Source organism: Heteronotia binoei, chromosome 15 (genome assembly GCF_032191835.1).
Source record: "Heteronotia binoei isolate CCM8104 ecotype False Entrance Well chromosome 15, APGP_CSIRO_Hbin_v1, whole genome shotgun sequence".
Taxonomy (NCBI): Eukaryota; Metazoa; Chordata; class Lepidosauria; order Squamata; family Gekkonidae; genus Heteronotia; species Heteronotia binoei.
In genome coordinates, this window is record NC_083237.1 from 49,177,493 (window position 1) to 49,202,460 (window position 24,968).

Here is a 24,968-nt window from a genome sequence, read left to right on the forward strand (position 1 = left end):
CGGCTGCCGCTCATGACAAAAAACAAAAACGGCTCTGCTCCAGAGGGCCCCCTGGAAGTCAGAGGGCCCAGCCTGGGAGACAGGGGGCAGTGCCCCCACAGCACCCTCCAGTGGCTATGGGCCTGAAAGTGCCACTTCCTAGCTATGTTCCCTCCAGGGCTTTTTTGGTAGAAAAGGCCCAGCAAAAAATTATTTGCTTATTAGGCCACACCCCCTGTCACCACCATTGTTCCACATAGGGCTTTTTTGTAGGGAAAGCCCACCAGTGCCTCATTTGCATATTAGGCCATGCCCCCTGACACCAAGCCAGTCGGAACTGCATTTCTTTGCGTTCCTGCTCAAAAAAAAGCCTGGTTCCCTCTAAGCTGCACTTTTGTGAGCAAAAATTCTACTTTGTGAGCTACTGGCTTTAAAGTTGTGATCTACTGCACAAATTATTGAGCTCTGGGGTCATCCTTCCTGAGCTAAGACAAAAATGTACGAGCTGGAGGCTAAAAATCTGTGAGCTAGCTCATGCTAACTCAGCTTCTAGGGAACACTGCTTCCCAGTAAAGGGGCTCAGCGACCAGTATTTGGGATGCAAAAACTTTATGGATTCTTAATCAACATGTCAGTGTTCTGTAATATTAAACTGTGTATTTTCATTTATACAAATGGACTTTCTTATACTGGCTCTTTGTTGATCTCTGCATGCTGATGTAGTTTGGCTCTTTAATTATAAACAGTTGGTTTAGCCGATAAGGAATTGCAAAAACAATTGGACTAAGAGTATGTTCTTTTGCTATTTAAAAACTTGAGTCATATTTTTAATGCTGGAACTAAAGCTAGTCATATCAGGAAATAAGTTGTATCTACAGGGAGCGCATTTCTAGGTGGCTCTTCCTTCCCTGAAAACCAGGGATGCCTAGCAGTTGTAGTCCCAGATAGTGAAAAGCTCACAGCTTTGAGAGTATGCTTATATAAAATCAGATATCTGCACTCCACTGAAATAGACTTGTAGACAGTGGAAATGATGTACCCAGAAATGTCAGAATCATAGAGTTGGAAGGAATCTCCAAGGTAATCTTGTCCAACCACTTGCATAATGCAGGAAATTCACAAATGCCTCCCCCACACACATATACACACAGTGACCCCCAGGAACATTTACATATTAGGCCACATCCCCTGACATCACCATTGTTACACATAAGGCTTTTTGCAGTAAAAGCCCTACAGGGACTCATTTGCATATTAGGCCACACCCCCTGACACCAAGCCAGCCGGAACTGCGTTCCTGCTCAAAAAAAAAAAAAAAGCCCTAGTGACCCCTGTTCCATGCCAAGAAGATGTCAAAAAACTTCCAGGTTCCCTGACCAAACTGGATTGGAGAAAAATTGCTCCCTGACCCCAAAGGGATGATCAGCATTTCCCTGTGTGTGCCTCAGAGTGGCTTACAGTGCTTATGTTAATAAGAATGATACTGAGAACACTGGCAAACTCTTTTGGCTGGACAAGATCTCTGTTAGGAACATACCTCTGGAATCTCAGATAGTGCTCTCTGACTGCTTGGAAAAATTATTCTGTCACCTCCCTGTCTGGTTTCAGTTGGGTCTCTCATTGTTTCTGGCCATTACCAAATGCCAGAAGTTCTTGCTGCTAGATGTGTTTGTTGGGGGGGGGGAGGGCATTGGCCTGAGCAATGGCAGATGTGTGAGGCAATTGCTCCGGCCTAACCACCACTAATCAATCATCCATTTATCCAACAAGCTGTGACTTCTGTGAAGAGCTTATGGAGCATGGGAAAACCTGGCAGTCCGAAATCTGTTTCTCAAACAGCTGCTTCACAATCCCTTCTACCCTTTTTATCAACTGAAAGATCTACCAGGGAGAAAAGCTTAACACAAGCCAAAGACTCCAAGATGGCTGCCAGAGGGAAAATCCTCACCAAATCAAGGAACTAGGCTTGCCAATCCCCAGGTCCCAGAGGGGGATCCCCCGGTTTTACAGGCTTCCCCCCTCCCCCAGCCAGCTGGCCGGCGGGGGAAGCCCCGCCCCCACAGCCATCATGCACCTCCTTCACACATATTGTGTGGCTCTTGAAGCACCCACCGCCCTGTCAGCAGGCTTGGAGAAGGCATCTGTCTATTTAAATCACTTTACCAAGCCAAGCCAGCCAGCGCCTTGGAGAATGAACTTAAAATTGCTTTCTTTCCACCTCTTCATCCCTCCATTTATTTGGCTTCTTCCCTCCCTCCCCTAAACATCTGACATTCATATCTTACAATCGGGGGGGGGGGGAGTTAGAGCAGGAACTCCCTTGCATATTAGGCCACATCTCCCTGATGTAGCCAATCCTCCAAGAGCTTACAGGGCTCTTCGTACAGGGCCTACTGTAAGCTCCAGAAGGATTGGCTACATCAGGGGCGTGTGGCCTAATATGCAAAGGAGTTCCTGCTACAAAAAAAGCCCTGTTTGCAACTCTCAAACTTCTAAAGTTTATTCTGTGTGGCTCTTACATTAAGCAAGTTTGGCCACCCCTGCTTTACTACAAGCTTTGGATCTGTACACACCCTCAGAAGAAGCAACGACCTCATAGAAGAAAATAAAGTTTGACTCTCCCAATTCTTTGCGCCGTTGGAGCAAGGTCTCGTTTTGTGAATCTACCTAAAGTGAAGGGAAGTCAATGATCATTTAAGTATAGCAGGGGTGGCTAACGGTAACTCTCCAGATGTTTTTTGCCTACAACTCCCATCAGCCCCAGCCACTGGCCATGCTGGCTGGGGCTGATGGGAGTTGTAGGCAAAAAACATCTGGAGAGCTACCATTGGCCACCTCTGAAGTATAGGAATATAGCTCATGGGTAAATTAATATTTTGTATTCAGAATTTAATAGTTTTATATTATGTCAGATTGTTGGGCAGGATGTGGGGGCAGGAGGGTTGTGGTCTCCTCACAGCCTTCTTATTGGGAACAGTCTCTCCTGTTGGTAGATCCAAGTGGGCATCCGTGTTGGTCCGAAGAAGTAGAACAAAATAGGAGTCAAGTGGCACCTTTAAGACCAACTAAGTTGGTCTTAAAGGTGCAATTTGACTCCTATTTCAGTCTCTCCTGTTGAGCTTTGTGCTTGGCTTTACTTCCTTTGAGAACTAAGAGTTCAACTGTTCATTCATATACGTTTCAAACTTGCATTTTTTCCCTGCTGTTGTTCTTACTGTTTCTGATTAATTGGTATTTATTGCTAGTTTCCATGTTATGCATTGTACTTTATTGCCGACAAAGGTAATTCTCTTAATGGTTGACATTTGTTCCATTTTATTGCCTCTTTATAACTTACCTGCTTCCTGGAGTTGGAGCTCACCTTTGCTGGACTTAGCAGTAGATGGTGTTTATTTTTTTTTCCATTTAAAGAATCATCTATTCAGGGCTGCATGGCAGCTACATGAAATGTTTGATCTGAGCATATGGCTGGAAAACAAACATAACTGCTGTATCTTCCTGCTAGTTCACATATATTTGATTGATCCACTTGTTAAGAGGGCTGATGGTCAAAACCCAGAAAAGAACTTTAATTTCACTAGGGGCATCAGACCCCAAATATTTCAGTTTACATTATTTTCAGAGCAGTATACTATGGGATGTGCCATCAAATAGAGATTACAGCTCTAAGTCTATCACATTAATCATCAAACCATTATGAGTATGCCTTTTAATGTAGTCTCTTTAAACTGTAAAGGCTTAAACAACTTCAGATCTTCTCAGATCTTAAGACTCATATACATTGTCTTCCTACAGGAAACCCATATTAAGAATAGTCAATTCCTATTTCTTAATTCAAATTGGTTTCCAATGCAATTTAGCGCACCTGGATCGTCCAAATGAAGGGATACAGCAATTCTTATATCCAGAAATATCAGATTTGAATTTGAGGCAGCTGAAATTGAACCAAAGGGGAGGTGTATTTTTGTTAATGGAAAACTAAACAGCTTCAACACTGCATTGGTCTCTGTATATGCAACAAATGATGGACAACTGAGCTTCCTTAGGGTCGCATTTCAAAAACTGGCTTTCTTCCAAGATGGTCATTATTTTGGGAGGAGATCTTAATTGTATAGCTGACCCTGCTCTTGACAGATTGAATTCAAAATATTTTGGTCTGCGAGCGCTGCACTGGCTGCCTGTGGCATACCGGATTTGCTACAAGGTGCTGGTTATTACCTTTAAAGCCCTATATGACCTGGACCTTTGTCTACCTGAGGGACCGCCTTTCCCCATATGTTCCCCAAAGGGTACTTTAATCAAGAGTTCAAAATCTGATATCGATCCTCGGGCCGAGAGAGGCAAGGCTTAAAACAACACGAGCAAGAGCCTTCTCTCTTGCTGCCCCTTATCGGTGGAATCAACTCCCAGAAAATGCCTGTAAGCAGGACTTTTTAGCAGGAATGCACCAGAACACAGTTCTGGTTGGCTTGGCATCGGGTGTGTGGTCTAATATCCAAATGAGTTCCTGCTGGGCTTTTTCTACAAAAAGCCCTGTGTGAAACAATGGTGATGTCAGAGAGTGTGGCCTAATATGCAAATGAGTTCCTGCTAGGTTTTTACTCCAAAAAAACCCCTGCCTGTAAGACCACAGTATTCCACATGGCGTTTGATTGTTAACTATGGAATCTGATGAAATGATTACATCAAATCTGCTATGTTACCATCGGGACCAATAGATGTGGCTGGTGCCTATTAAGATTACTTGAATGCTGCCTATTTATTTATTATTGTATTGAAATAGTACTTGAATGTCATTTTAATGCAATGTTTTTATACTGCTGTTGTTTTAGCATGAATTGTGAGCCGCCCTGAGTCTGCTTCGGTGGGGAGGGCAGGATATAAATCAAAAAAACTAAAGTAAACTTTTACAGCTTCACAGTTAAAGAAAAATCAAAAAAGAATAATTGATTCTATATACCTATCACCTAAAGCTCGAGTGCAAATAAATGGATACTGCTCAAGAGATCTTTGTTTAACCAAAGGCACAAGGCAAGGCTGTCCTCTTTCCCTTCTTTTGCTTGCCCTTGCAATTGAGCCTCTAGCACACTCTGTCAGGGATAATTGTATGACCTCTGGTATACCCATCAAAGATGACTGTTATAAAACCAGTCTATACATAGACAATATGGTTTTATATGTAAGAAATCCAGAAAAGTTACCTTCCCTTACCATGCTCTAGGAATTCAGTAATATATCTGGCCTCAAAATTAATCATTCCAAAGCCTTACTGTATGCAGTTAAACTATCTAGCTCACACTCTGTAAATTCACAAAAATCATGCTTACAAATTGGTGACACAATGACAATACTTGGGTATAAAAATCTCCTTGAAATTACAAGACTTATTCATAGGCTTCCCAATCCCCAGGTACCAGAGAGGGATCCCCCGGTTTTCAGACTTTTCCCCTCCCCCAGCCAGCTGACCGGCGGGGGAAGCCCCGCCCCCAGAGCCATCATGCACCTCTATGAACGATTCCCATAGGGAATGATGGGGAATTGATCCGTGGGTATCGAGGGCTCTGGGGGGGCTGTTTTTTGAGATAGAGGCACCAAATTTTCAGTATAACATATAGTGCCTCTCCTCAAAATACCTCCCAAGTTTTAAAAAGATTGGACCAGGGGGTCTAATTCTATGAGCCCCAAAAGAAGGTGCCCCTATCCTTCATTATTTCCTATGGAAGGAAGGCGTTTAAAAATTTGTGCAGTCCCTTTAAATGTGATGGCCAGAACTCCCTTGAAGTTCAATTATGCTTGTCACACCCTTGCTCTCGGCTCCGCCCCCAATGTCTCCTGGCTCCACCCCAAAGACTCCTGGCTCCACCCCCAAAGTTCCCAGATATTTCTTAAATTGGACTTGGCAACCCTACTTATTCAAGACTTATTTAAGAACTAGAAGGCTAATTACAGACTGGCACTTTGGGCTGACTTAGAGACACCTCTGAATTCAGCCTAAGAAAATCCCTCCACACACAAACATCTGCTGGGCGTCCCCATCTCGCACTCACCCCATCCTTCAGGCCACTCCACCCAGCTCCAAAATATTTGAGCCAGCCGTCGGTCACCGGATTGCCGTCTGGATGGGGAAGGGCGCATGCAAGGCGACTTGGCAGTCTAGAGCTATCAAGCCGCCCCAAGCTGTTCCATTTTTTTAAAAATGAAACCGATCAGAGCACTGCTGCACTCATGCACACCAGCACTCCCCCCCCCCCCAGAAAAACAAAGGAATCTGGCTTCCTGGTCGCATTCCCATTCGGTGGCCCCCAGCCACCTCACAGACAGGATGCCGGTGGCTTGCGGCTGAGTGTGGGGAGGCTCCGGGATGGCTCTTTTTGCACCGCCCCCCTTCGGGACGTCCCCTAGCCGCCCCAGAATGCCTGTATGTTCTCAGCCAAAAAGTCCATTTTATCTATGCTGAATCAGTGGGCAGACATACAATCTTCTTGGATAGAATTAGTATTATTAAGTTATTTATTTTACCTAGATTTTTTATTTTTCTTTAGAGGGATTCCAATTCCTAGTTCCTAGTTATAATCATCGAGAAGTACTTCAGTTTTCCACAGCCATACCTTTTTACCAGTAGCCAAAAATTGCAACTCCTTAAGAATCTTCTTAGCCATAAGAACCCTGAGGTTACATACAAATTAGCAAGATTTGGCTGGCTTGCCACAAGAATAAGGAAAACTCTAATAATTCAGTCAGGAAATGGCTAAACACTTTTGGCAATCTGTTTGCTTTAACTGCCATGTTCTGTTATATTTGTAGTTTTACAACAGTATTTATGCCTTTTTATGTATGATTTTATGGTCAGTCAGTTTTAATTTAGTATGATTTTACTGTTTTAAATGCTGACTTAGGCTGCAAATAAACTATTTATTTAGGGAAGAAACAAAGAGGTATTTAGTTTTTCCTTGGTTTTAACACTAATTTTTCATCTTCCGTGTCTTAAAGTTTGTATTCGTATTTTATGTATATTTTAGGTGGTATCATATTTTAGTATTGTATAATAATTACTGTATAATTATCTCAACTTTTATTGGTTATGAATTGGACTTTTATGAACTGTTTGCTGGTCTATGACCTTTAATAGATAAATTCAAATTCTAATGCTGAATATTGGTAAAGGATGGGTGATGCTAAATATTGATGAAGATTTGAATTATGTTACTTTTTTCTAAATTACTTTGTTTAGAATAACTTCTTCATGTATGTTAGCATTTTCACAAGTCTATAACCAAATATGCCTTCCTAGTGAGCATATTTGACCTTACAAATCTAATACTGTTGATCTGCCTTTCCCAAATAATGTCACAGGGCTCCATTGCATCCTAATGAAAGAATAATTATGCCCCCATGTTGCAGTTGTGCTATGATAGAATGTGGAATCAACTGGTTATGGCAAAAATTGCAACAGACTTGGCACAATGAGATCAATATAAAGAGTTTTCAAAATATATGGAAATTTGGTTCTCAATTATTGATTTTCCAGCCAGTAATGAGGTCACCCCTTTGAATCCCAACTACAAGGATTTGTTATATTTCTGATGAAATCTCTCTGTGTTACTTATCTGTAACTTGAAATAGCAGCTCTGAATGAATAATTTCTCTTATTTTACTGTCTGTGATCCCTTTTGCATTGTATATTGTTACTGTATTTTCTGTTTATCTTTCCATTTTATTTGACAAAATAAAAAAAGTTAAAATTACAGAAATAAGAGTTACTGTAATTCCAAACCAGTAACAATAGAGTCAAATATAACTCTTTTTAAAAAGATCATATCCTATAAACATAGATGGCAATCTATCCTAACTTGTTTCATCTGGCAACAAAAGAAACCAAGGGTTTAATTTTAATATTTTATGTTGACCCCGAGAGGAATGCAGGTTTGCTTTTCCAGTCCTCAGCAGGTATTATGAGGCGACTTTTCTTTCTTTCTTACCAAAATGCTATAATAGGCTTCCAGGTTTCATCAGCTTAAGCTCAGTGGAGGTCCGCGGAGTTTGTCCCCTGAATCAGGTGGTTGGAGGTGTGCCACAGCCTCAGCATCTCTAGGGATACCCTGGAGGGGGTTTCCTTTCAGTATGGGGCTTTGCAGAGAGCCAGGGATATAGCGGCAGCTGTTCCCTGTCCTTTTTGTGTGCTCCAGTGCTCTGCCGCCATGATCGCCGTTATGGCAGAAAGAGGTGAACACCCAACTGCTTGCTTTTCTTTCTTCTAACAAGCTTCTGATGCATCGCTTTTCTACCTTACCTACTGTAATTCTTCTTTGCAAGTAAATTTGCTCTTCAATACCATCAGATAATGGGTCATTTTACATAGCAACAAACGGGATAGTTCAAAGGAAGGGAAAGAGGTGAATTTCCCCCCCACACACACACTTTTCCATGAGTGCGGCTTCAAAAAGACAAAGAACAACTTTGAGCATTTGCAGTAATCTGAATTAGACTGAATATAGATACTTAAATCGGCCCGGTTTATGATTGAATAAGTGATAAGGAGACCATCATCCAGTTATAATTTGGTCTGAACAAAAACGAGATATATTTTAGAGAGATTTGTATTTGTTGTCTGAGTGGAACTAAAATGGCAACAATCAAAACACACAGCTGGAGAAGATTTGGAAGGATAGACTAACTGGGTTTCTGAGTCATTTCTCAACTTTGATTACAAGACTGAGTTATTCTGTGGAGAAAAGTAGCATTGCAAAGCAAAATGTTTCATAAAAAAGATATAATGGATACCATAATTTCTCTAAAGCAGGACCTTGGTTCACTAACAGAGTTGATAAAAAAGCAAATAGGATCTTTTATTTTGAAAGTAGCAAAACCTTAAATCTATATGACCTTTTATTTTGAAAGGTAGCAAAACCTTAAATCTATATGAGAGATAAAGAGATCTCAGTGAAGTTTGTGGAATTGAGACAAATGGATAAAGATCCATTGAGGAAGAAAAACAAAATGGAACCTGATGGCGCAGTTTTTCAGAGGGACCGGAAATCAAGACTGTCTAAAGCTTCTCTGAGAGGAACTGGTGGCGTGGGATTCTTGTTATTTTTACCAAGAGGGGCGTACACACTAAGGAGAGAGGAGGCATATTTCAGCAAAAAAATCAAGACATGGAAAACTTTCAAGAAGAAGGGATTTTAAACTGTTTTTCTCTCTGTTGGTAATTGGCTAATATGGAACTCGTAACAAGAACTGATATATCCAAGCGGGCAGCCATGTTGGTCTGAAGCAGTTGAACAAAGCAGGAGTCAAGTTTCACCTTTAAGACCAACCAATTTTTATTTAGGACATAAGCTTTTGTGCACTCTTAAGCACACTTCATCAGACGAGGATCACTGTACTGGATTCCTCGTCTGATGAAGTGTGCTTAAGAGCACACGAAAGCTTACATTCTAAATAAAAATTGGTTGGTTTTAAAGGTGTTACTTGACTCCTGCTTTGTTCAAGAACTGATATACGATTTTAAATGGCCAAGTAAGTTCCTCGGGACATATTAGGTTTATGCCTCTCAGAGCAATATGGATATAGGAGCTATAGTATCCAAAAGCTTTAAAAAGAATCTTACATGAATAAACAATTAATTTGGATCAATTTTTAAGTAGGGAGACAACACAATTATTTTATAATCTGGTAGATCTGCTCTCAATATGTTTGTTTGGAGAAACTGTTTATACTGAGACAGATAAACTACTATGTTTTATTTTTGTTCGCCACTTCTTTATCTCTCTACTTTTTATGTTATTTTAAATTTGGGGTGGTTTTTTTGCTCTCTCTGCTTGAAATAAGTAAGTTAGAAGGATAAAGAGATATTTGTTTTTATGCTTATCCAAATGATGACATTGCTAAAATAATGAGTCAGTTTGTACTTTTAATATGGTTAAGCTTAGCCAGTTAGTTTTGTGTTGTGATCTCTCTGACTTTTTAGATCTATATGTGTTGAAGAAGAATAGTTTAGACTTCTATTTTAAATAAGAGATTAGTAAAAAATGTATAATGGAAAATGAGGACGGTAGAATGTATGGGAAAAATTCAATACTTGCAGGTAGAAAGAATTGGATATTTTGTTCTGAGGTAGAAATGTAACTGATATATATGCAACTTTCTTTGTTTCTGGTTTCCCATTCTGTATCCACCCTTCCCTCTTGTTGTTTCTGTATTTTTACATATGCTTTTTCTTTTTATAGTTAAAATCAATAAAAATTATAAAACACCAAAATGCTATAATAAAGCATATCTAGCAAATTTCGAAGCTCATAGAGAGCACATGTTTACAACCTAAGAAATTTGAGGAAATATTGTGGGCTAGAGTCAGTGATAGACCCTCAACTTTGACTTTTGTTTCCTAACATCTGGGACAAATATTGGGGTAGTCTTTCTCTATTTCCTTCTTCTCTTACTACCTTTTCCAGTCAGCAGTGGTTTATTCTGGGAAAGGATTAGCGTGCTTTCAAAAGTTGGAAAGAGACCAACCTCTGCAGATTTATGGACATCTCTAAAAGAAGGTATATAATAGACAAGATCGTATTAGATAGCTGACATCCCTACCCTGTTTATTCATCATGCATACTGGGAGACCATGCATACTGGGAGACATGTAGAACGCATGCATTCCCAATATACAAGATTGCCTAGTCTCTTGTACTGGTACAAGTCAGTGTAATGTCTGAAAAGGATTGAAGCTAGTGTCTAATCGGGATTCTCTGTGCATATTTATAAACTTCACTAAAAGCCATTTTGTGCACATTTTGGCTTAATGTTGGCTGGTCACTGTATCAGAATGCAACCATGGTACAGAAATCCCTTTGCAATACTTTTGACAGAGGCACAATTCTGGGAAAATCTGCTGTTGTATTGTGTTTGCTTTTAAATGGAAATAGTCTGAATGGTTTACAAAACAAAATCTAAGGTTAGCTCTTACACATTGCAGAACTGCATACTGGAATGCAACTATATCTTTCTGTTAATAATTATTTCCTGGGGTGTCTCCCTCTCCCTGCCCCCACATTAGGCTTGGACCAAAGAATAGCTGTGAATGTGTCAAAACCACGAGGATGACAGTCTATCAGATGAAGGACCATATTGCTAAGGATCAAATTGCCTCCGTAACAGAACGACGAGAGAAGGAATTTAAAGAGTATCGGAGAAGGTAAGCATAACTATCCTTGAAGAATAGAGGCCACATTTTCTAGGACAATACAATGGAACTGGTTGCCTGAGAACTGCCTTGCTGCACCAAGCATATTGTCTCTAATAAGCTGGTACTCCAGGAAAAGGCTGTGGGGAGTGGATGTGGCTCAGTGGAAGAGCCTCTGCTTTGCATGCAGAAAGTCTCGGGTTCAATCCAGGGCATCTCCAGTTAAAAAGGTCACGTAGTAGGTGATGTGATAGACCTCCACCTGAGAGTCTGAAGCGTTGCTGCTGACCTTGATAAATGAATGGTCTGATTCAGTATAAACTTCCAGCATTCATGTCTGAAATCACTCAAGCTGGGTTGTAGTTTGTCGACCCTCAAGTATCTGATAATCAGAGGGAGAGGGCCAGATGCATCTAGGATTGCCAACATTGGGTTGTGTAATTCCTGGATATATGAGGATGGAGCTTGGGGAAGGTGGAGTTTGGGGAAGGGAGGAAATGCAGGATCAAGTCTACCTTCCAAAGCTGCCAGGGGAACTGATTTCTGTAGTCCAGCGATTTGCTGTAATTCCAGGAGAGCTCCATGTCCTACCTGGAAACTGGTAACCCTGGATATTATACAAGACTTCATTCTTAGCTACTGTAGTTTGTGTAGCCTCTGTGATTCTGTGTGTCAAAGAAAAATATCCAGTGGCCATCCCAACATCCTACTTAGATGAGCTATAAATAATTCTCTAAATAGAGAGAAGTGTTTCGATCCAGAGCTACGGATGCCAGCCTCCAGGCCTGACCTGGGGAATCCCCTGGAATTACAGCTCATCTCCAGACTACCAAGATCAGTTCCTTTGGAGAAAATGGATGTTTAGATCAAATGGTTATTCTGCAATCTCCCCATCTGAAGCTATAGGGAAGGGGGAGTGTGGCTCAGTGGCAGATGGGGTGCCAGCCTCCAGATTGAACCCAGAGATCTCCTGCTATTACAATGGATCTCAAGACAACCAAGATCAGTTCCCCTGGAGAAAATGGCTGCTTTGGAGGATGGATTCTATGGCACTGTACCTTTATGCGGTCCCTCCCCTCCCCAAACCCAGCCCTCCCCAAGCTCCACCCCCAGAATCTCCAGGTATTCCCCAATACTGACAGCCCTAGTGGCAGAGTATTTGATTTTTCAATTCCATGGGGCAGTGTCCAGTTTAAACAAAAGGGGGTCATAAATATGGGTTTCCTGGTCCTGTAAACATAGTCCCATTTTTGCAGGTGTGCATGTGTTAGCTTCTGGAAAGCTTCCTGGCCTATTTGCCACTTCTGTCTCTCTGCTTTATTACAGATATCCCACCATGACAAAAGATGCCATTATTGCTGCACCAAACACACCTTTAAGCTACCCCATTTACGGGGCTGAAGTGATGCCCTTGCACACCATTGTAATTCCAGGTATGCTGAGCCCCAAACAGAGGGTGGAAATGGTGCTTTAGAAAAACTTCATTCCTTTCTCTGTCCTGCCAGGTAGAAGTACCCTCTGGACTCGAGGAATCCTTCACTAGTTGCCACTATTCTCACTTAAGAGTCTTGGCAGGCGTGTGACAGCCTGTGTGGTTAGAGTGTTGGACGTGACAGGTTCAAATCCCCACTGAGGCAACTCTCTACAGTTTGTTGAATAGCAAAACTCATTAAATCTGCAGATGACACCAACCAGGGAAGAGCAGTGAACACACCAGAAGATATAGAATTCAATGAGATCTGAGCACACTGGAAAAGTGGGCAGATGTGAACAAGATGCAGTTAACAAGCATAAGTGCTAAGTTCTACATCTAGATAACAAAAATAAGGAACACACATACTGGGTGGGGGATACGCTTCTGGGTATGAACAAGACCTTGGGGTGAGGGTGGGCCATAAGTTAAATATGAGCAGCCAGTGTGATGCCACAACAAAAAAAAGCCAATGCCATCTTGGGGTGTATCAACAGAGGCATAATATCCAAATTGCAAGATGCCATCATTCCACTGTATGCTGCATTGGTCAGGCCCACACCTGGAGTGCAGTTCTGGAGGCCTCACTTCAAAAAGGATGTGGACAGAATGGAACAGGTGCAGAGGAGAGTGATGAGGATGATCAGGGGCCTGGAGACCAAGTCCTTTGAGGAAAGGCTGAGAAACCTGGGAATGTTCAATTTGGAGAAGAGGAAGTTCAGGGGACACATGATTGCTCTCTTGAAGTATTTGAAGGGCTGTCACTTACGGGAAGGGCTGAGAGCTGTTCCTTTTGGCAGCAGAGGATAGGACTCGAGATAATGGGTTTAAATTAAGGGTGGGGAGGTACGGCCTGGATACTAGAATAAACATTTTTAGAGTTGTTCAACAGTGGCATCAGTGATGTGGAGAGGTGGTGAGCTTCCCCCTTACTGACAGTGTTTAAGCAGCGGTTGGATGAACAACTGGTCAGGGATGCTCGAGGCTGATCTTGCATTGAGCAAGGGGTTGGATTAGATGGTCTGTATGGCCCCTTCCAATGCTGTGATTCTGAGATTCTATGAAATAAGTCTGAATGGACTTTTCTTTTTTGACTCAAATATTAATCTCTGTCCTGTGGCTTGTATTTACTTACTGCTCCATTTGGGGTTTCTTTTGCTTTTGTTCCTAAAGGGCTTGGTTTCCATGGCAAAAGTCCAGGAAAAGTCCAGGTAATGTATTTCACAACAATTTGGAAGTTTGCATTATCCCCATGGTTTTCTATTTCTGTAGGCAATGCCAGGGGTGAATTTGTGGATTCCATCTTGTATTTAACAAGTGTGAAAAGCAGAACTTCAGAAAGGCCTTTTTCATAGGCTCAAAAAACTGGGTGGTTCTCAAATGACAGTGCAGATTGCCAATGTGTATATTAGAGTTGCCAACTTCCAGGTAGGGCCTGGCGATCTCTGGGAATTACAACTGATCTCCAGATCACAGAGTCAGTTCTCCGGGGGCGGGGGGGGGGGATGGCAGCTTTGGAGGGTGGATTTAATGGAGGGTGGACCCTTCTGCAGGCTCCAGCCCCAGATTTCTAGGAATTTCCCAATCCTGAGTTCTCAGTCTTATGTAAAGTAAGCAGCCAAACCAATAAAAATGCTTTGGTACTTGTGACAGAAATTCCAAGTTGTTCTTCCTGCTATTTTAATTGAAATTGAGGTGGGGTAAATTCCCCCAAGCATTCAATATAGGGCGGTTTTCCCTCTTAAAATCCATCCCCACAAGCAAATATCTTGTAATTGTTTATGTAGAAGTACATAGTAGAAGTTCTATTCCTTTCTGCATTTGTCCTTTTTTGTTTGTGTTCAGCCAGATTTGTTACTTCTTGTTCTTTGCCTCCTGTTTGTTCATTGAGTGGGGGGTTGCGTGTAAATTTGTTCTATTTTTACTTTGTTCTTTCTTTTGGGGCCCTCATGAACTTTTTCCATGGAGTAGACAGAGAGGTTAAAAGTTCTGATTTTTACTTGTAGCAAGCTGAAGTCACTGCTTACAGTTATTTGGGGTGGCCCAAATAGCTGGATTATGAAATAACCACAATAGAGGGTCAGGGTCTTTGGTTGATGGCAAAATACACAATGATATTACGAATGATTTCTGACTACCTGTAGAAAACCTGCCAGCCACCTGGAAGAATTTGTTTATTTATTTATTCAGTTTCTATTCTGCTCTCCCCCATGCACAGCCGGCTCTGCCACTAGGCAAATTAGGCATTTGCCTAGGGCACTGGGCTGGAGGGGGCGCCAAATTGGGGCACCGAGCACTCCAGGGCTTGCCCTGCCCCCATCGGTCATGGGGTTTAGAGCGGATTACAACATAAAGTCAGTTTGGTATAGGGGCTAAGTGCACAGACTCTAATCTGGGAGAACCTGGTTTGATTCCCCACTTCTCCACATGCACCTGCCAGGTGACCTTGAGTCAGTCACAATTCTTGAAAGAGTTGCTCTCTCTGGAGCAGTTCTCAAAAGAGCTTCCTCAGACCTCTCTTACCGATTTCCCACCAGCCTTATGCTGCTCTCACGCTCCTTTTCTCCACGGGCCTTCCATTGGATTTCACACTATCTGCCCCGGGGCTGCAACTAGCTTCGCCTTTTTCATGCGACAAACAGAAACTGGTTTTTAGAGGATCTTGTTTGCAGCCTCAGGGCAGCTTGTGCGAAATCTTATGGGAAGCCCCGCTGAGAAGAGGAGAGTGAGAGCAAGGTAAGGCTAGTGGGAAATCGGTCACAGTGTCTGTTGTAGGGAGAGGAAGGGAAAGGAAATGGTAAGCCACCCTGAGACTCTGAGTGAAGAGTGGGGTTTAAATCCAATCTCTTCTTTGTCTTCTTCTAATGATCAGTAGTGACAGGCTTCACATTTCTGGGATCCAAGATCACTGCAGACGGTGACTGTAGCCATGAAATTAAAAGACGTTTGCTCCTTGGGAGGACAGCTATGGCGAACCTGGGCAGTATAATAAAAAGTAGAGACATCACGCTGCCAGCAAAAGTTCATATAGTCAAAGCAATGGTATTCCCAGTAGTAATGTATGGGTGTGCGAGCTGGACCATATGGAAGGCCGAGCGCAGAAGAATATCCATATAGTTTGCCATAGGATGGGTTGGTATATGCAATATGACAAAGAGCATTGCATATACCAACCCATCCTATGGCAAACTATATGGATGGTATAATCTCTTGAGTAAACATGCCCTCTATTTAAACTAACAAAGCCAGAATGTTACCTAGATTTATGGTACCCTATGACAGCAGTCTGCTTTTTATCACTCTCTAGTGTTTTTTCAGTCCTGTTTTGTCCTACACTAACAAATGCAGATCCTATTTGTGATTCTTTTAATCTGCTAAAAACATTCCCATGATTCCACACTGCCCACTTATATTAAGAATTGCTGCTTCCATTCCCATTTCTCTGATGAAGTCTACTTAAGAGCATACGAAAGCTTCCATTCTGAATAAAACTTAGTTGGTCTTAAAGGTGCCACTTGTCTACTGCTTTGTTCTATTGCTTCACACCAACACGGCTGCCTCCTGGGATCTATTTGCCTTTTTAGTTAGTGCATCACAGTGCTGACTCATGTTCAGTGTATGAATTACTAAGACCCTAGATCCTTTTTACATAGACTGCTGCCAATACACGTTTCTTTGGTCCTATAATTATGCAGTTGATTTTTCATTTTAGCCCAGTTTTCCAGCCTGTCAACATCATCCCTTGTCTTCATTCTGTCTTTATACTGTATTTGCTATCACTCCCAATTTAGTCTCATCTGCAGATTTAATGAGCACCACGTCTATTCCTTCTTTGAATCCCAGCAGATATCGCTGCAATAGTGTTTGCATGCAATTTGGTTTCTAACACTCTGCTCCTAAGTTTTTTCCTCTTTTACAAAATGATAGGTGATTCTACGAGCTTCGTTTGGTACTTTGAACACCCTTGCTGATACATCCAAAGATGTGGTGAACGGGCGAGGCGGAAAGGAGCTGACCATCTCCACCTCCAATGCGAAGCTACTAAATCACATACTGAAACACATCACATATACCAGTGCAGTATTCCTAGTCAATGCTGTAGACATGGGTGAGTTGAAATACTGGAATTGGGATTGTACCTCTGCAAGATTTCCAGTTCCCACTTAGAAGCTGGAAATCCTATAGAATTACAACTGACATCCACAATACAGAGATCAATTCCTCTGGAGAAAAATGGCTGTTTGGAGGGCAGACTCTATGGCATTGTATCTTGCTGAGGTCCTTCCCTTCTCCAAACCCCACTCTCCTTAGGCTACACTCTGAAATGTCCAGGAATATCCCAACCCAGAGCTGACAACACTAGATACTACTGGATAAACCTGCCGAGTGCTGGACCAGCTCTGGGTTGATCTTAAATGCAGAGAACTCCCTAGCTTTAGAAGTACTGTTGGAATTTTGAAAAGGGTAATGAATGTCACTTCAAAAAAAAACCTGTTAACGGAGGTGGGGCCAATTACAAAATGGCTGCCATGAGGCCCAAGGCCAATCACAAAACTTTGGGTTGTTTCTGCAGACATCACCTTAGCTAGTATCTGCATAAGGTGAGAACTGATTTTTTAAAACAAGAGCAAAATATTACCATTAATTACCGAGACAGGTTGGTCTAATCATGGCTCTAATGTTTCATGATGACCCTTGAGTACAGTACGGGAGAAGTTATTGGGTTGTATGACTAGAGTTAATAATTCATAATTCCTGTTTGGCCACTCATAATTGTGTTGCAGCCAATCTTATGAACAATGTTGGCCATTTGGATTCCACCACATACCTTGCAACATTTGAGAGCCTCCCAACATGTGACATCCAGTTCTGTGGGGGCTGATCTTCAAGAAGAACCATACCCTCCAACACCGGACCTCACATTTCCCAAAGAATCTAAACCCTTTACTGCTTCCTTCTCTGCTATTCTGCCTGCAATGCACATCTTCTATCATTTGCAATGGAAAGCTACAATCCGGCAAACACCTAATCAACTGTGTCCCAATTGCTTTCCAGTGAGCTTCGAAACAGGGTCATACCTTGTAAAGTTTCCTGTGACCATCCGGCAGCTGGCCCTTCCCAAGCTCTTTGATCCAGGACAAGGTGAGCAATTTTATATAGTGTGATGGGCCAATTCAAACATTATGGACTATACCAGTTGGGTTGTGGATTTTCAGTTCATATGTGTATGGTGCCCTATTTGGATCAGGACCACAGTGCACATTGAAAAGGAGTTTCAGCCTTCCCTCCTGCACAATTTTCCCTATATGAAATAGCCTTGGGGGAATTCCATTTGGGGAAATAAATGAACAAAAAAAACCCCAAACATACACACAGAACACAAATAAAACACACAAATTAACTAAGAGGGGGGAAAGGGAGGAGGGAAAGATAGTAATTTTGGGGAAGGTTATATTTACCAAGTCTTGGAGAGTGAGGTCTGCGAAAGGCAGCATTCAATTTTCAATGTAGTGTAGTCTCATACAAAAATTGAATGCTTTAATCTGTGAGGAACAAATCTTTGATGGTGCCTTGCTAAAAAAAAAACCCAAATACTTAAAATTACTGGGGAACTGTAGAAAATTGCCATCAGGGCTGGTGCGTGGGAGTAGGAGGGGTAGGCAACTGCCTAGGGTGCTAGGCAGTTGGGGGTGCTGCCAGGTGCCCCCTTATTCTCCCTTGCCCATGCAGAGCGCTCCTCCGAGTCTGCCTTGTAGGCCGGATCAGAGGAGCATTGCACAGTTCATGTGAGGAGCGCCTTCCCATTGCTCTCATCAGTGCAAAGGGCTACTAGGCCGCTTTGAACCCAAAAGTGGCTGGGCACTGCTAAATCAGTTTGCTCTATGAAGACTTCCAAGGAAGCCTCTGAAGAGCATACTGCAGGGGAAAGCAGCGGTGCAGCAGCAGTCTTGTGCGCCACCCGTAACTCCCTTGTCTCCTGCTCATTCGGCCTGCAAGATGATGTCACTTTTGGTGATGACATAATGCCACGTGCATGGAAGATTTCCACAGAGGGAGCTTGCAAAGGGGTGCGTGCCACAGGGGTCTGCCTTGAGTGGCAGAACCCCTAGCACCGGGGTTGATTGCCATATTTCAAGTATGTCCAACAGGTAGATCACGATCTACCAGTAGATTGCGGAGGGTTCAGAGGTAGATCACCAGCCCCACTTGATCTCATGGTTTGCTGGACAGGGGTTTGGGGTTTTTTGATGATTGTTTGGTGTAGTGGTATTTGATTATTTGTGCCAGTATGATGAATTCTTATTTTTACTTTTAGAACTGCATGTGTGGTTTTGGCATCATCCAGAGGTCTTCAGTTCCTGTTGATCTTTAATACTTTGAGACAGTGACAGTTTTGGACCAGATTCAACCAGTGTTAACTTAGCTCCCCACCCACCCCAGTATAACGAAGATGAGTGTTCCAAAGAAGAGCAAAACCTACCACTTTCATCATGAATGGGAAATGGACTACTTCTTCATCATGGTGAAAGACAAGTGTTGTTGTCTTACTTTGTATCCTTGCCCAAAAAGCGTAATCTGGAGCATCATTATAAGGCTCTGCATAGCAATAAGTTTGATGCTGATTTTCCACCCAAAAGTGAAATTCATAAACTGAAGCTCAAAGAACTTAAATCTAAATTGGCTGCACAACAACAGTTGATGGTGAAGCCGAGGCCACATTCAGTCAATTCAACCATGGCATCCTTTAAGGTCACCAACCTGATCTCAAAGAAATGCAAACCTTTCAAGGAGAATTTGTAAAAGATTGTTTTCTTGAAGCAACAGACAATCTTTTTGAAGGATTTAAGAATAAGAAAGGGATCATAGCTGCTGTTCAAGATGTACAATTGTCAAGAAACACCATCATGCGACGAATAGAAAAGATGTGTAGAGACACAACTGAACAATCGTTGGAGGATGTTTAAGTTTGTGTTGCTTTCTCACTCCAACTGGATGAATCTATAGACGTAAGAGATGTAGCCCAGTTACTAGTCTTTATCTGGATGATTTTTGAAGACGTCAGTTTTAAAGAAGAACTACTTGAAATGATTTCTTTAAAAGGGAGAACTACCGGTCAGGAAGTATTCAGCTCTTTCCATTCTTTTGTGACAAAGTGTAATCTTCCATTGCATAAACTTGTTTCTATCACTACTGATGGAGCAAGAGCAGTGACAGGTGAGGTTAACGGTTTCATAGGCCTCTGTAGACAGCATGACGACTTTCCAGATTTCCTTTCTTACCACTGCATCATTCACCAGCAAGTTTTGGCAAGTAAGAGACTCAATGCAAAGAATGTCATAGACATCACTTTCAAAATTGTAAATTCAGTACATGGAAGATCACTTCAAAGACAGCTTTTCAATCTTACTCTTGATGAAGGGGCAGCGGAAATAATTTTGCACACAGATGTAAGGTGGCTAAATAGGCACAAATTTCTACAAAGATTTCATGATTTGTTGAATGAAATAAGGTTTTTGAAGGAGAAAGGAGATGACAAAGCAAAGTTGGAAGATGGGAAGTGGTTATGTGATCTGGCATTTCTCGCTGACTTTACAGGCAAACTAAGTGATATGAACATTGAACTACAAGGTAAAAACAAATGCATTGGCGAGATGATGAGTACAGTTTCATCCTACAAGAGCAAATTTGAGCTAATGATGACTGACCTTGCAAACAACACATTTGATCATTTTCCTAATACGTAGGACCGTCTGGGACAATATCCAAATTTTGTTTTTCAGAACGAGAAGTACGTGACAGAAATCTGCTCTGTTATCCAGGAATTTGAAAAAAGATTCTGTGACTTCCAAAGAATTGAAAAAGTTGTGGAGTACTTGTCATACCCATTCAAAGCAGATATGGACATTAAGGAAACTGCAGCTGCTATCAGTAAAAATTACTCATTGAACAAGGCATCTCTTGAAAACGAAATAGTAACCCTTAAAAATGACATTTTTCTCAAGACCCGTACTGAGCAAGGATCATTTTGGAAGCTAGTGCCTAGAGACAAATTTCCCAACTTGAGAAGATGCAGTGAAGCTGTACACTCCTGTTTCGGTTCAACTTATTTGTGTGAATCTGTGTTTTCCCATCTGAAAAGGACAAAGAGTACACAGCATTCTAACATGACAGATGAACATCTCCAGGATTCCGAGACTGGCCCTCACGCAATATTCACCCAACTTCAAAACGCTGGTGAATGAAATGCAGGCTCAGATGTCTCACTAATTAGCAAGAGCGAAGTTTTAAAGATTGCACAAGATCAGCCTGGATCAATACTTGACCTACATTTAACACAAATTACTCAATAAAAGTTAAAAAAAAGTTATTAAGACAGTTAAAGAAAGTTATAACAATAAAAATTTAAGAAAAACTGCAGTTCTTTCTGGATCTTCATCTCTCCGTTTTGTTTTTGCTTATTTTGCTTACCAGTAAATGACAGAAGGTAAATTGTAAATGGGGGGAGGGGGCGGTGGAACCCAACTTTGCTGGGTTAAAATCTAATTTGAAACTAATTTGAAACTTAATTTTCATGGTGGTAGATCATCAGCACTTTTGTCCAGAAAAAATAGATCACGACCTGTTCAAAGTTGGACGTGCCTGCCATATTTTACTAGGGATCTGTTGTGTCCTAGGCTCAAATGGGAGAACTGTTACTTTTGGAGGGAAGCTGAACAAGCCAAAGCTTGTACTCCACACCAGGGTTCCAGAGAAGGCCTAAGTGTGCCCAATCAGGGGAAGGATTGAAACATAAGTAGCCAATTAACATCTAGGCTCATACTGTACCCTGATAGGCCCTTAGGCCCCTGTAAATAGCCAATCCATGTACATAGTTACGGACCAATCAGAAGGGGGCAAGAATTGTATAAAGGAGCGGGAGGTTTGAATAGAGCTCAGTCTGTGTTTGTGTTCCTGAAGTAAAGCTTGCTGAAATCACTCTCCGACTCTGGTCTCTTACTGCGTCGGCGCCAGTACTTTACACTGACGACGAGGGTGGGATGCCAGTAAGAACCAGCAACAGAACCAGGAACACGGAAAGGTGGCTAAATCCAAGCCATCTGGGTCCGCACCTCCGCTCTGCGCACACCCCATCTTTCAAGCCGCCCAGACACGCTGCCAAGAATGGAGGCTTCAGCTAACCTCCTGCAGCCCTTTAGCATCGATCGCCCCGAGCTGTGGGACTCGTGGGTCGAAGGCTTCCAGTCATACCTGACCTTCCGGAAGATTACAGAGACTACCATGCAGAGAGCTCTGCTTATCAGTACGTGTGGCACGGAGACCGTGGACTTAGCCAGGGCTCTTCTCCAACCCAGGAAGCTCTCAGAGACGCCGGTGGACAACATCATCAGCGCTCTGGATAAGTATTTCCAGCCCCAGCCAACCAAGCTCACCCGGCACTGGGACTTCCGACAAAGGACACAGAAGGCAGGCGAAACCACCATGGCGTTCTTGACAAGCCTGCGCCGGATGGCAAGCCGATGCAGTTTCGCAGACCTCAATGAAGCCCTGCTCGACCAGTTTGTATGGGGCTTGAGGGACGAAAAACTAGTACAGAAACTCCTGTCCCTCTCCGAGTGCGACCTAGCAAGGGCAATCGACATGGCCACCAGCTGGGAGAGGGGCAGATCAGCAGAGCCGCGGCTGACGGGACAGGCTGCGACACACCAGTTCAACCCTGAACCATCTGTGGAGGACTCGGATGGGGACAGAGCTCTGCAGACCGGCTGTCGTTCAGCGGGAAGGAAGACCACCCATGTCCCACAGGGCATGAGACACAAGACACCACCTGCATGTGCAAGTTGCGGGGGCCAGCACGAGCGGAAGACCTGCCGATTCCGTAATGCCACCTGTCGACTCTACAACAAGGAAGGCCACATCACCTGTGCCTGCAGATCCACATCCCGAGAACGCGTCCCGCAAAGATCTGCGCACTCCGAAGGCCAGCCAGACTTTGAGACCGACGCTCTCCACGCCCACCCATACCCGGTACAGTACCTACCCTCGCCAGTCAGGCCCTCCAAAATCCGGGTCAATGTAGGGATCGGGGGGGTGCCCTGCCAAATGGAGGTGGACTCTGGGTCAGCATCATCTATTATAGTGGCAGAGACATTTTTTAAAATCCCCACCAGGCTGAGGCCTCGTCTCAGGGACCCGGGGTTTACCTTAGTGGACTTCCAGAAGAATAAGGTGCCTATCTTGGGAGTGGGCCCGGTCCCAGTCCAATACAAGAGGTTCAAGGGCCAGCTACAAGTGCTAGTGGTCAAGAACCACCTTACAAACCTTTTGGGTCTCGACTGGTTCAAGCCCCTGGGAATAGAGATCAGGGGGGTCAATAAGACTGTCGGAGTGGACTTTAACAAGGTTTGTGAAGAGTTCCCGGCCGTTTTCGATGGCACCTTGGGCTGCTACACGGGTCCCCCGGTTACACTACACCTCGACCCCACAGTGCGGTCTATTAGGCTTAAAGCGTGGCGAGTTCCATTCGCGCTCAAGCCTAAAATTGAGGAGGAACTGGATAAACTGATTGCACAGGGAATACTAGAGCCTGTCACCCACGCAACCTGGGAAACTCCCATCGTGACTCCAGTCAAGCCCAGTGGGGAGGTGCGGATTTGTGCAGACTATAAGTGCACCCTCAACAAGGCTCTTCAGGCCCACGCATACCCTGTGCCCATCGTCAGCCACGTTTTAGCCACCCTAGCCGGCGCAAAATTTTTTGGCAAGTTGGACTTGGCCCAAGCTTACCAACAGCTGCCGGTGGATGAGGCCATGGCCAACGCCCACCGGGGGGCCTTTAGAGTAAAGCGGTTGCAATTTGGCGTGAGTGTGGCTCCGGGGTTGTTCCAGGAACTCATGGACTCTCTTTTAAAAGGACTTCCCGGAGTCACTCCATTCTTCGATGATGTGCTGATCGCTGCAGCCTCGCCTGAAGAATTCGCCGCCCGCCTTAGAGGAGTCCTACAACGTTTTGAAACAGCCGGCCTCAAGGTCGAACGGGAAAAGTGCCTCCTGGGCGTGGATCGGGTGGAATTCTTGGGGTTCTCCATCGATGCCCAGGGGGTCCACCCCTCCGACGCCAAGCTGCGTGCCATCAGAGATGCTCCAGCGCCCACCAACAAGCAAGAACTCCAGGCCTTCCTCGGCCTCCTAAACTTTTATCATGCTTTTCTCCCCCACAAGGCAGCGGTGGCCGAACCCCTGCACTGGCTTCTAGACAAGAACCGACCCTGGGCGTGGGGCCGCCAGCACGCTAAAGCCTTCCAGGATATCAAGGGCCTCCTGATGTCCAACTCCGTCCTTGCCCATTTCGACGAGACCCTGCCCTTGGTCCTTGCATGCGACGCATCCCCTTATGGCGTGGGGGCAGTTCTGGGCCACCAACTCCCTGATGGGACCGAAGTCCCTATCGCGTACTACTCGCGGACCCTCTCGTCGGCGGAGCGGAACTACGCCCAAATCGACAAAGAAGGGTTGGCAGTTGTGGCCGGCGTCAAAAAATTTCATGATTACATCTACGGCCGGCCCTTTACCCTCTATACAGACCACAAACCCCTCTTGGGCCTCTTTGCATCAGACCGGCAGACCCCTCAGGTGTTGTCCCCACGGGTCCTCCGTTGGTCCATTTTTCTAGCCGGCTACACTTACACCCTAGTGCATCGCCCGGGCAAGGCAATGGGCCATGCTGACGCCCTGAGCCGCTTGCCCTTGCCTGACGTGGATCCCGATCCAGCCCCGGCTCATCAGATCCTACTGATGGACATGCTTCCGGACAGGCCATTGCTCGCCCGCGACGTTGCTGCCCGCTCCGCTCGTGATCCAGTCCTCTCCGGTGTCTTGGACTGGGTGGGGAGGGGGTGGCCCAAGGTCTCGACTGGGCCGGAATTTACTCTGTTTGCAGCCCGGAAAGACGAACTATCCACCCACAAAGGCTGCCTACTATGGGGCAACAGAGTCGTCATCCCCAAACCCTTGCAAGACCAAGTGCTTAGAGCCCTGCACGAGGCACACCCGGCATAGTCCGCATGAAGGCTCTCGCACGGAGCTATGTCTGGTGGCCCGGCCTCGATGCAGAAATTGAGGCTTGGGTTAAAAGGTGCCCGACATGCCAGGTGTCAAGGCCTGACCCCCCACGTGGCCCAGTGCAACCATGGGAATCCACCAAAACCCCCTGGTCAAGACTGCATATGGACTTTGCTGGCCCCTTCCATGGGCAGACTCTACTCACACTAGTGGATTCATACTCCAAGTGGTTGGAGGTGGTCCAGGTGCCCTCGCCATCATCGCAGGCAACCATCACGG

General features: G+C 44.0%; 1 protein-coding gene across 3 annotated transcripts in view; it reads left to right on the forward strand.

Moving 5' to 3' along the window:
- Nucleotides 1-24,968, forward strand: part of LOC132582918 (beta-1,4 N-acetylgalactosaminyltransferase 2-like) — a 117,189-nt gene that overhangs the window by 21,847 nt on the left and 70,374 nt on the right. For 2 of the 3 annotated variants that reach the window (XM_060254568.1, XM_060254569.1), the window contains exons 3-7: nt 11,033-11,170; nt 12,485-12,591; nt 13,803-13,840; nt 16,557-16,737; nt 17,685-17,771. In XM_060254568.1, the coding sequence (XP_060110551.1) occupies nt 11,033-11,170; nt 12,485-12,591; nt 13,803-13,840; nt 16,557-16,737; nt 17,685-17,771 (551 nt within the window). The remainder of the gene's footprint in view (nt 1-11,032; nt 11,171-12,484; nt 12,592-13,802; nt 13,841-16,556; nt 16,738-17,684; nt 17,772-24,968) is intronic. The other variant, XM_060254567.1, reaches the window with a different exon arrangement.